At 50.4% G+C, this 12693-nt stretch overlaps 1 protein-coding gene across 1 annotated transcript; it reads right to left on the bottom strand.

The window, feature by feature from the left end:
* Window positions 1-333: 333 nt before the first annotated feature.
* Window positions 334-12259, bottom strand: ASB10 (ankyrin repeat and SOCS box containing 10). The gene is made up of 5 exons (XM_049778005.1): window positions 11950-12259; window positions 11567-11834; window positions 5333-5852; window positions 1203-1316; window positions 334-519 (listed from the first exon to the last, which is right to left on the bottom strand). The coding sequence occupies exons 1-5, from the start codon at window positions 12257-12259 to the stop codon at window positions 334-336; spliced, it is 1398 nt and encodes a 465-aa protein (XP_049633962.1).
* Between the last annotated feature and the right edge of the window lie 434 nt (window positions 12260-12693).

Below are 12693 nucleotides of genomic sequence, written 5' to 3'. Positions count from 1 at the left end.
TCAGGCTGGAAGGAGCACCTGGAGACCGCAGAGCAGAGCACTCCTAGTCAGTCCCAGATCCATCTCATGACACAGGACCTGTGTCATCCACATCTGTCAGTGCAGAGGCCCTCTCACCAAGAGGATGCCTTGGCCGAAGGCAAGTCAGTTCATCACTGGGCCAGAGTGGAAGCAGCAAGGTGGCACTGCTGCAATCTCTATTCTCAGGCTGGCAAGGAGGAGAACTTCCATTCCAGTGAGGTGTAGGGATTCTGGAAGGTTGGCTGCTTGGAGCCCCACTGTCCTCTGACTTCCCCCACAGGACAGCATTCACACTTAGAGGCCAGGACTCGCTTAGTAGAGCACATCCTCAAAGTCCAGCTGCAGGTATCGGAGCAGGCGGGCTGGCAATGGGAGTTGGGGCAGGACAGAGGGCAGGTGGGTGGCTAGGTGGGATCGCAGGGCACAGCGGCTAAGATGCTTCAAGGAGCGGGGCTGCCTCACCAGTGCGAAGACGGAGCTGTAGAAACGGTGGTGCTGCTGGAGGAGGAGAGAGTGGGTGATCAGTGGGTGAACAGCCTTGCGCACAAGGCCCAGGCAAGAGGCCACTGGCTCTATGGGAAGTGCTTAGCAATGCTGGGCTGCTCACTGACGTTCCTTCTGGTGTCGGAGTCATTTTGTTTACATTTATTTATTTTTTGTTTTGTTTTTGGCCCACACTCAGCGGTGTTCAGGAGTTACTCCTGGCTCTGTGCTCAGAAATTACTCTTGGCAGGCTTGAGGGACCATATAGGATGCTGGGGTTTGAACCCTGGTTGCCCTACTGCTTTGCTCATAAATTTATTTATTTTGGGTTTTGACCACACCTGGTGGTGCTCAGGGGTTACTCATGGCTATGCGCTCAGAAATCACTTGGGGGGACCATATGGGACACCAAGGGATCGAACCACAGTCAGTCCTAGGTCAGTGCGTGCAAGGGGAATTTTTGTTTTTGTTTTTGGGCCACACCAGTGGTGCTCAGGGCTTCCTCCTGGCTCTGCATTCATGAATCACTCCTGGCAGGACTCAGGGGACCAGATGGAACCAGGGTTAGCTGTATACAAAGTAAGTGTCTCCCACTGTGCTATCCCCCTCTGGGTGATTTATATGGGACCAAGAAAGAGAATCTCTTTGGGGGAATTTTGTGAGGTGCACTGAGACAGTGGCACTCAGGGCATTCTTACCTGCAGGATTTCAGGAGGCACCAGTCCTTTGGCTTCCTCAGAGAGCTGCACAACACTGTAGGTGTTCATCAGAACTTCAATGGTCCTAGGGGATGAACACCAGCGTTCCAGCACCTGGGGATGAAAACACAAGGGGTACCACACATATAGGCCACCAAACATGTAGACAGCAAAGTACCCATTTCTGTTTTGTTTTTGGCCAACACTCATCGGTGTGGACTCAACTGAAAACTCGGTTGCATTATCCTGAGGTGGGTAGGGGGATAACTGGAGGTCCTGGAGATAAAGCACGATGGTAGGGGTTGATCCTGCATGTGACAGCAGAGAGAATTTGGCCAGGAGGGCAGCTGGGGAGAAGGGAGGTGGCCAGGAGAGGTTGTGGGTGTGGCTTCCACATCTGCCTTGTAGCTTTAGAGAAGCCCACAGTGGGCGGAGCATGGACAGCTCTGAGGAGTATGGATAAGTCCCTGTAATCTGGGGGTATTCATCAGAGAAAGATAGCACACACAGACAACCATGCTTGCGACTAGCCTGAGAGCCACGGGCCAGTTCTGGGGTGCTCAGAAAGGGCACACCCAAAAGCTGGAGATATATCATAATGATAGGGCATTTGCTTTGCAAGCAGCCAACACAGGACAGATGGTGGTTCAATTTCCAGTATCCTATATGGTCCCCTGAGCCTGTCAGGAGCAATTTCTGAACAGAGCCAGGAGTAACCCTGAGCACTCCTGGGTGTGACCCCCCCCCAAAAAAAAGAAAAGGCACAACCCATGATCAGAAAGACACAATACCCGGGATGCTTCTTCCATCCTGGGGCATGTCAAGTTTCTGGGATGGTTTCGGAGCATTTGTCAAATTGCAGACAGCCTCAGCTCTGGCTTTTGGACAACTAGTGGGTTCAGCCCCCCACAAACAAACTCACACACATGTGAGTCACACATGTGCCCATACCACACATCACCTACACGATACCCACACACACATGTGGACAACACATTGTCACATGCATGTGGCATATACATATAAGCCACACATGAGACCCATGCACATATGGATCATACATACAACCCACACATGACCCACATGTATGTGACGACCCATACCATGCATGATCCACATGCATGTCATCCATATAGTATGTGACCATAGAACTAGCCTGGGTCCCTTGTTTGTGCCAGGGGTCAGTTGGATATTGAGAGCATCACTCGTAGGCAGGAGCCAGAGATATGTAAAGTGACTAAGGCACTTGCCTTGCACACTGTCAACTCCAGTTAGATCCTTGGTGATCAGAAGTGATTCCTTGAAACCCCCCAAAAATATAAAAATAAGCAGTCATTTCCTCAAGGATCAGGGCCAGACCACAGGATCTCACAGGCCTTAGTTTGTCCCTATAGATGGGGATTGTTTCTATGTCAGGCTCTACTGCTGATGGGAACGGGAGTCCCCCTCATTCAGGACTCACCAGAGAAAGTTCTTTATGCCCCCAAGACCCTCTGATCCTTGCTTCTGTCCTCAGGGCCCTGGAACTGGCCTAGCCCACCCTCTGCTCCTCTCAACCACCCGCTTTGTCCCCAGCATGCCTTGTCCTGTGCCCCATCCACTCCATGCAGGCTCTGCTCCAGGCTTTTCATGCATCTCTACCCTGTCTACTGCCATGCCTGACAGCTGTCCCAGTGCTTTCTCACAGTTTTTTTTAGTTTGGGGCTCATACTCAGTGCTACTTAGGGCTTACTCCTAGCTCTATGCTCAACAATCACTGCTGGCAGCTTTGTGGGACCATATGGGGTACAGGGGATCAAACCCCAGCCTGCCACATGATAGGCAAGTGCCCTCTCCACTGTACTATTTTTCCAACTCCAGAGCCTTCACTTTACGCTCACTGTCTACCCAAAGTGGTTGGGAGAAGAGACAGGGGGACCTAGATGATGGGTTGCATATGTAAGAGAGGTGTCAGGGACCCAACTTGTCCCTAGAGCTTTTCAACACTGTCAGGCAGAACCTTCTCAGGGACAGGACTTGGGCTCTGAGAATCCCAGTGAGGCCTCCACTTGCTCAAGGACCAGCATCAAGGCCAGAGCCAGAGTCCAGGACCCCGCAGCAGCCAGGGGGCTGTGGCTCCTGTTTGGTAGGGTGTGTAGGGTAAGGGGTTGTTTCCTTAAAGGATGGGGCTCCTTCCTCAGGGCAGAGTCCACTCCCTTCTTCTGCACATGCCCTCTTCTGGGACAGGTATCCAGATGTAAGGGAGGACCAGGCTCCCACTGGTTGTGCTGGCCCACCTGCTCCTCAGCCTGGGTGGAGCTGGGCCCACCAGCAGGGTCCTGGGAAACCCATTTGCTGCTCTGTCTCCTCCCAACTCCTCCCGGATGGGGAAATCATTAGCTGTCAGAGGCACCTCAGATTACAGGGAATTGCTCCTCTCCTAATTATCTGGTGTTAATAGGAGATTAATTAGTGTTAATTGTTGATTTTCTTGTATTTTCCCAAAGGGGAGACCAATCTGCCGAACTCTCGGGCTGTTTAATTATTTGGTCTTGCTTAGGAATCTAGACAGATGCTCCTCCGTTTGCGTGAAAAGGATCAGTAGGGACAGAAGCATCCGGAGTGGGTGGAGAGGGGTCAGTCATTGGGCCAGAAGTATGACCAAAGAACCTGCCCATCGACATCCTGTCTGACTTGATTTCTCAGAAACTGGGGGATCCCCACTCCAGGCCTCTGTGACATCATGTCCCCCTCTGTAGACATGGCAAGGCCTGGGACAAGACCTCAGACAGACCTCAGCCCAGGCCTTCAAGTTAAACTGCTCTTGGAGGAGCTGGAGAGGTAGCACAGTGGTAGGGCATTTGCCTTTCATGCAGCCGATCCAGGACAAATAGTGGTTCGAATCCTTGCATCACATATGGTCCCTCGTGCCTGCCAGGCATGATTTCTTTTTTCTTTTCTTTTCTTTTCTTTTTTTTGGCAGTGCTCAAGGGTTACTCCAAGTTCTGCACTCAGAAATCACTTCAGGAAGGCACAGGGACCATATGGGATGCTGGGATTCGAACCACCATTAGTTCTGAATTGGCTACGTGCAAGGCAAAAGCCCTGCCACTGTGCTCTCTCTCTCTGACCCCTGCCTGGAGCAATTCCTGAGTGCCGAGGCAGAAGTAACCCCTGAGCGCCGCTGGGTATAACCCAAAAACCTAAATAAATAAAAAATACTGCTCTTGGGGAAACTACATCAAAAAGATGCAGGTTAGAAAGTGCCCATTGTCCTTCCGGTGGAGGGCCAAAAGTCACTGGTCTATGTGGTGCTGGTCCTCTCAGCTCTCCAGAACCAGAACTGACAGGAGACAGCCTGGAGGCAGAGAACCTCAATGGTCCAGGAGGATCACTCCTGGGCTTAGAGTCTCTTATGAAACAGACTGTCCAAAGCTTGAAGACATTTTCTAAAAAGCTTCTTCTAGTAGTTTCCTTCATGAACATGGGCTCTCCCTGTTTTTTCAGACACTGTAGTATAACTCCATTGCCCACATTCTATCTTATCATGCAAAAAAATGCATGTGTGCCTTCATGTTTGGATCCACATGGAATCCTGTTCATGTATGTGCACAGATAGACTCACAGATGTAAGCATCTTTCCTACCAAAAGTCCTTGCCTTGGACTGGGGTTGGGGATGGGGGGGCAGAGAGGGGGCTCTGTTTACTTGTCAAATGAAAGACAAAGACCTGGGGGCCACAGGGATAGCACAGCCAGGAAGACACTTGTCATACATGCAGCTGACCCTGGTTTGTTTCCCAGCATCCTATATTGTCCCCTGAGCATTGCCAAGAGTAATTTCGAGTAGAGAGTCAGGAGTAACCCCTAAACCCAATAAGTGTGCCTTCTCTCCAAAATAAGGTTTTTGTCTTGCACACAACAGATAGAGTTTGATCCCTGGACACTGTGTAGGTCCCCAAGCCCTGCCAGCTGTGATTCCTGAGCACAGAGTCAGGAGTAAACTTTGAACACCACTAGATGTGGCATAAACACTCCACTCCCCCTACCCAAGGTGTGGAAGCATTGACATCCAGACTGTCCAAGCAAGGGGCAGCATGCATCTTCCTGTGTTCCCAGCATCATGACTCTCCCTGTTTCCCCAGCCCCGTACCTTGGGAAGGGCACCTGGCCATACTCGGACAGCACCATGGTTGAGTAGAGCTCGTACTATGTGCTCTGGGCTCTGGGCCATGGCTGCAAGGGGCCCTTGCAGAGCGCAGTGCAGAGCAGTATGCCCCCCATAGTCCATAGCATTGGTGCTGACGCCGCAGGATAGAAGTAACTCCACGATGGGTGCATGGCCGTGGCGACAGGCCAAATGCAGGGGCCGACGCTTGTCCTGGTCGGCAGCATCAGCATCAGCTCCTGCAGAGAGTAGCAGGTGGCAGAGCTGGAGGCAACAGGCAGTGGTGGCCTTGGCTTCCACAGGGGTTGGGCAGCTGGTATCACAGGCAGTTAGCAGTGGCGTCCGGCCCTCAACATCACGGGCATTGGGGCAGGCACCCCAGTGCAGAAGAAGGTCTGCCAGCTCCACATGGCCTAGACGGGCAGCTACGTGCAAAGGGGTCTCCTCTTCCTCCTCGGATCGACCATCCACGCTCGCCCCAAACCGCAGGAGCATCTTCGCACATCTAGTCAGGGTAAGACAGTGGGGAGAATGAAAATGGGGTACAAGGGCTGGAGTGGTGGCACAAGCAGTAAGGCATTTGCCTTGCATACGCTAACCTAGGATGGATCTCGGTTTGATCCCCTGGTGTCCCATATGGTCCTCCATGCCAGTAGCGATTTCTGAGCACATAGCCAGGAATAACTCCTGAGTGTCACTGGGTAAGGCCCAAAAAAAACAAAAAAAAGGGGGGGGTGTAGGGGCTGAAGCAATGTATAGCAGGTATGATGCTTGCCTTGCATGTTTTTAACCTGGGTTCAATATCCTACATCCAATATGGTCCCCCAACACACCAGAGTGGGGTTCCTAAGTGCAGAGAAAGAAATAACTCCTGAGCACCAATGGGTATGACATCCCCCCAAGAAAATAAAAAAAAAGAAAAGAAACTGGGTGTAGATATTTACCCCTGCTTCCTGACTTTCCTAGCAAAACAAGTGCCTAGTTTTGTCTGCCTGGCCATGTCCTTTCTGTCAGTCCCCATCACCAGAAAAATGTTGCAGGTTCCACAACGGCTTTTTTTTTTTTGTTGTTCTTTATGATTTTTGTTTCTTATTTGTTTTGGGAACATACCTAGCGTTGAACAGGGATAGCTCCTTGCTTTGCACTCAGGAACTCCTACCCACAGTACTGTTGCTCCAGCCCTACAATGGCTTCTTTACTAGTCCAATTGCAGGGGATGCCCTATGTCCTAAGTGGGATTCAGACCACTGGCATGCATAATTAGAACAGTACGTACGGGCCAGAACACAGAGAATAGGGCACGTGCCTTTCATATAACTGGCGCAGGTTTGACCTTTGGCACCCCCGATGGTCCCCTGAGCATGATTAGGAGTGATACCTGAGCATAGCCCCAGATGTGGCCCAAATAGCCAAAAAAAAAAAAAAAAAAAAAAAAAAAAAAGAAAGAAACAATTGGAGATAGAGACATAGTACAGTAGGTAGGGTGCTTTCTTTACATGTGGCCAACTGGGTCTTGATCTTTGGCATACCCAAATGGCACCCCAAACTTACCAAGAGTTATTCCTGAGTGCAGAGCTAAGAGTTAGTCCTGAGCACTGCTGAGTGTGGCCCCAAAACAAAATGAACACCAACAAAAATAACAGCTTCTCATGCATTGATTCCTTTATTCATCCCTCTCTTCTTTTTTTTTTTTTTTTTTTTTTTTTTTTTGGTTTTTGGACCACACCCGGCAGTGCTCAGGGGTTACTCCTGGCTGTCTGCTCAGAAATAGCTCCTGGCAGGCACGGGGGACCATATGGGGACACCGGGATTCGAACCAACTACCTTTGGTCCTGGATCGGCTGCTTGCAAGGCAAACGCCGCTGTGCTATCTCTCCAGGCCCCATCCCTCTCTTCTTTCCTCTCTTTTTCACTTGTGTCCCAGAATTAAATATGTAGCTATCATTATAAAAATACTATCAGAAGGGGCCATGCAGTGGCACAGGTGGTAAGGAGTTTGCCCTTGTACGCTTTAACCTAGGATGAACCTCAGTTTGATCCCCCAGCGTCCCAAATGATTCCCCAAGCTAGGAGCAATTTCTGAGCGCATAGCCAGGAGTAATCCCTGAGCATCACTGGGTGTGGCCCAAAAACAAACAAAGAAAAAAAAGAAAGAGGGGCCGGGCGGTGGCGCTGGAGGTAAGGTGCCTGCCTTGACTGCGCTAACCTGAGGACGGGACCGCGGTTCGAATCCCCCAAGAAGCCAGGAGCAACTTCTGATCGCATAGCCAGAGTAACCCCTGAGCCTCACAGGGTGTGGCCCAAAAACAAAAACAAAAAAAAAAAATGAAGAAAGAAAGAAGTATAGTTTATTATAGCTTTATAAAGGAGAAGGGATTATAAAATCTCTAACCCTGGACATGGGAGATAGCTCAGGGTTGGAACATGTGTTCTCCATGCGAAAGGCCCAAGCTTGATCCTTGGCACCACACGGTCTCCTGAGTACCTTAGAATGACACTGAACACTGCTGGGTATGGCCCCCCAAACAAGAGAAAATAGCTATATTGTCCTATCTATTTGATAAAATAACAATTAATATAGTGCTAACTTTTCCTTTTCTGTTCTGAAATAAAATAGCAGCTTTTCTAGGCTGGAGAGATTACATAGGAGATGTAGCATGTAGCATGTGCCTTGAGATCACATAGGAGGTATAGCATGTGTGAGGTTTTGGTTTGGTTTTGGTTTGGTCTGTCTTAGGTCAGTCACATGCAAGGCAAACGCCCTACTGCTCAGCCACTGCTCTGCCCCTAGCATGTGCTTTTGGGCAGCCATAACCTTAGTTCAAGTCCCTAACAACCACATACAGTCTCCTGAGTACTGCCAACGGTCATTCATGAACACAGAGCCAGGAATAACCCAGCCCCTGAGTACCCACCAGTTTGCACCCCACCCCACAAAAAAATTAAAAAAGCAACTAAACTCACTCTCAGAAGTTTTCTGAATGATTAGTGCCACCACCAATAGGATGCATGGCAAATTCCATTTGTAAATAAAGTCCCACCCTATAGCACAGAATTTTGATGCTAAACTCCAGCTCCAGAATTTGATGCTGGAGGTGGCTGGCATAGGGGAGAAGAGTGATTTGTCCTATAGATTCCTGGATTCCTTCCTGAGTGGGGCACATCTCACACTGACAAGAAGCTGAGTTGCAGTGAGTGTGGGAGCTGTGTGAGTCAAAGGGGAGAACCCATGAAAAAGCTGGTTCTGCCCTCACAGGACCCCCTGGGAAGTATCCCCAAGTGTGGGGATGGTGTGGTAGGGGGAATGGCTGACACTCAGGCTTCATGAGATGAGCTATGTGGAAGGTGAACATGGAGAGACATTTGTGTGCTCATCTGTGGTTTGCATGAATTGTCGTATGTGTCTAGAACATGCCTGCATTGAAAAGATGTAAAGTCAGGGCAGAAAATAGCACATTTTGGGACTAGAATTATAGTACAGAGAGTAGAACATTTACGCTTGCACATGACCCACCTGGATTTGATCCCTGGTAACCCATATGGTCCCCAGAGCCCTGCCAGGAGTCATTTCTGAGCTCAGAGCTAGGAGTAAGCCCTGAGCACTGCCAGGTGTGGCCCCCAAACAAAACAAAATTAATCATCATAATCATCATAATAAAAACCAGAACAAAAAATAGCACATTTGGGACTGGAGCAATAGTACAGAAGTAGGGCACTTTGCCTTGCATGTGGCCAACCTGGGCTTGATCCTGGCATTCTATATGGTTCCCCACCCCCACCAGGAATAATTCCTGATGTAGAGCCAGGTAAGCCCAGAGTACATCTAGGTGTGGTTAAAAGCAAAGCAAAGCAAAGCAAAACAAGACAAAAAAATAAAATAGAGACATTTGCTTTTTATTGCTGACATGTTCAAGTCACATTTCGGAAATACTGTTCAATCCAACACCTGGGTAAGATCAGCCTCCTGTGCAGCTGTTTAGCAGCTTCAGGCACAGTGGCCAGAGTGAAAAGCAGCTACTGCATCCATCAACAGAAGAATGGATGGGACCAGAAATGACATCTCTATACAATGGAGAATAGAAGTTCTGACACCTCTATAGTCCCTTGAAGCCAGGGACATTGTGCCAGAGAAAGAAACCTTCACAAAAGAACATATGCTTTTTGACTCCAGGTACACGAAATCTTTAACTTCACAGTGAGAATAAAAGGTGGGGGAGGGCAGGAGGAGGTAGTGGGGGGGAAGTCACTATTCAAAGGAAACCGTTTTCTTCGCAAGATGAAAAATACATTCAGGGGAGCAAAGAGAGAGAGTGTCAGGGTTAAGACACTTGCCTTGCATGCAGCCAGTGCTGGTTTGGTACCCAGCACTGCATAATCCCATGAGTGGTGGAAGTAAGTTCCAATCACTGTGGGTGTGACCTTCAAAGCCCCCCCCCCCAAAAAAAAACACTTCAGGTAGTGAATTGATTGGCTGCCCAACAAGAAAAGGGAAGTTAGTATCTCTAATCACCTAGATATGCTTAAAATAGCACATTTTTGTGCATGTTTCATCATAATTTGAAAAATGAATCCTATCTATTTTCTGTGTTTTGATGGAATGCTAGAAAAATGTGACCCGTCTGTGTCTTTTGCTAACCATTAGTGCCTCATGTCATGTTCTCATTGTTAGCCACAATTAGATGCATGTGATCCTCTGAGGCTGGTGCAGTTAGGGAGGGTGCAGAGCAATAGTACAGCAGTAGGACATTTGCCTTGTATACAGCCAATCCAGCACACATCCGAGTTTGATTCCTGGCATCCCATATGGTCCCCCCAGCCTGTCAGGAGCGATTTCTGAGCACAGAGCCAAGAGTAACCCCTGAGCGCTGACGCCGAGTGTGGCCCCAACCCGTCCAAAAAGAGGGTGTGAATAAAAGGCAGGGGAGCCCAGGATCCAACAACAGCCCCCACCCAGAGCCTCTGCTGACAGTCCTTCACAACAGAGGTGGTTCCTTCATAGGTTCACTGAGACTCATCAGAAAACGCTCAATATCCAAAGTTCCCTACCTATATGACATAATTACTTGGGTCACTACAAAGGGATATTCTCACTCAGAAATAACTTGCTAAGAACAAAAATTAAAATAAAAAAAGAAGAGACAAAGAAAAAAAAAGAAATAACTTGCTGTCTCTCTTGGGGTCTTGGGGGTGATAGTTTCTTGTGAGTTTGGTTAGTTGGGCTCAGATTCTAGCTGTGAGAAATGTCAGACCTGACAAAGTTTGAAAGAGACCCTGGCTCTGGGGACTGTTCCTGGTTCTGTCTGGAAGCCATTATTCTCTACACCTGGCTAGACTGAAGGCTCCTTGTGGACACAGCCATATCTGTGAACGATGCATTCAGCATAGTGCCTGGGAATGGGGTAAGCTCAGAAATGGTGGAAGCTGAGTTCAGAGCAATAGTACAGTGGGCAGAGCACTTGACTTCCATGCAACCAACTTGGGTTCGATCCCCAGCACCCTATATGGTCCCAAGTCTTGCCAGAAGTGATCCATGGGGCCGGAGAGATAGCATGGAGGTAAGGTGTTTGCCTTGCATGGAATAGGATGGTGGTTCGAATCCCAGCATCCCATATAGTCCCCTGAGCCGGCCAGGAGCAATTTCTGAGCATAGAGCCAGGAGTAACCCCTGAGCACTGCCAGGTGTGACCCAAAAACCAAAAAAAAAAAAAAAAAAAAAAAACAAAGAAGAAGAAAAAATACAGAAGCTTTAAAGTACACTCTACCATGGACCAGGACATCATCTCAGGACAAGTCACAAAGATGGGCCCTATGTGCAACCTTCTTCTACCCATATGGAAGCCAAAATTGCTTGATATCGAGCTATTCTAGAGTTCACAGGTCAGAATTCACACGTCAAAGCTAATGTTTGGGGCCGGAGGGATAGCATGGAGGTAGGACGATTGCCTTGCATGCAGAAGAATGGTGGTTCTAATCCTAGCATCCCATATGGTCCCCCGAGCCTGCCAGGAGTGATTTCTGAACGGAGAGCCAGGAGTAACCCCTGAGCACTGCCGGGTGTGACCCCCCCAAAACAAAACAAAACAAAGCTAATGTTTGCATGGTTAGGATAGGAATCACACCTTGTCCTGTCTGATGCATCCACCAAGCTGACCTACCAAGCCAACCCCTTCCCTGACATCCCCCCAAAGGAGCAGGGATGGGGTGTGGGGTGCCACTTACTCCAGGGTGCCAGCCCCCCGGCACAGGTGCAGGGGGCGTCTCCCATCCTGGTCAGGGAGGTTGGGGTCAGCTCCTGCCACCAGCAGTGCGTGAACACAGGCCGCGTGGCCAGCAGTGCAGGCCTCGTGCAGAGCCGTGTGGCCCCCAGGCGCGAAGTCGGGCTGTGCCCGCCGCCTCAGCAGCAGTTGTAGCACTTCTGTATGGCCCCGGCTGGCAGCCACATGGAGCGGCGTGGTCAACTCCTCCTCGTAGGTCAGTGACCAGAGTCCTAGGTGGCAGAGAGAGGTGCATCGGGGTCCTGTAGGGAATGGGAAAAGACCCAGAGCTGGCACTGCCCATGCAGACCCTCCCACCGCTTCTCACAACCCCCCATAGCCCCGTACTCAGAGCACGAATGTTGAAGCGGAAATCCCTCCATCGCTCAGGGTCGCTGGTATCAAAGACTGAATCCGGGGCCAGGCCCAAGCCTGAGTCCGAGAGGATGTGGGAGATGGAGCCTGCGTCCCCTGCCAACACAGCCTGCCAGAAGGCCAGGGCAGGCCCGGAGGCTGTGCAGGCGACAATGGGGCCTGGGCCAGGCTCCGGGCACCCCTTGGGCTCTCTGTTGGGCCTGTCTACCAGCCTGGCGCACAGGGGGTTTCCATCACCAGGGGCCTCTCCCTGCACCCCATAATCTTCTGGGGTGTGGCTCATGAGGGAAAGAGGTAAAGGAAGGGACCCCTAACTAGAGAAGGGGAGACTGCAGGCACACGGCCACGGTGTCTTTCCCTGAGTATCCGTCCTGCTATTCTGGGTTCCACGTGACTTCTGAATCTATCCTCAGCCAGGTCAAGGGCGCAGAGTCCAGGAGTGGGGGTAGGGGTAGGAGTGGGGAACAGCGCAGGTTTTCCCTTTCCCTCAGGTACTCTCAGGGTCCCCAGTGCCCGCCCCAGCACCCCTCACCCCTCTGGCAGCTCTCCCAGCGTGGTTCGGCCAACCGGCTCTCCAGCAGCAAGTGTGCGGTGCTGTGCGGGGGGAAGATTTCCTGAAGCCGAGCCAGGTTGCCCGTGTACAGAGAATTCTGCAGGGCCATGTCCCTGCACAGCAGTGGCGGTGGCCCTTGGTACCCTACCCTAAGCGACCAGCAA

The sequence above is a fragment of the Suncus etruscus genome, chromosome 1 (genome assembly GCF_024139225.1).
Source record: "Suncus etruscus isolate mSunEtr1 chromosome 1, mSunEtr1.pri.cur, whole genome shotgun sequence".
Classification (NCBI taxonomy): domain Eukaryota; kingdom Metazoa; phylum Chordata; class Mammalia; order Eulipotyphla; family Soricidae; genus Suncus; species Suncus etruscus.
This window is presented reverse-complemented; position numbering and strand designations above follow the sequence as displayed.

Excerpts from the sequence above, each read along its gene's own strand:
- ASB10 (XM_049778005.1), bottom strand. The coding sequence starts at position 12,259 with ATGAGCCACACCCCAGAAGATTATGGGGTGCAGGGAGAGGCCCCTGGT. Across the intron at positions 11,835-11,949 it reads CTTCAACATTCGTGCTCTGA|GACTCTGGTCACTGACCTAC; the intron begins GTACGGGGCTAT and ends TCTGCCACCTAG. Across the intron at positions 5,853-11,566 it reads CGGGGGGCTGGCACCCTGGA|ATGTGCGAAGATGCTCCTGC; the intron begins GTAAGTGGCACC and ends TACCCTGACTAG.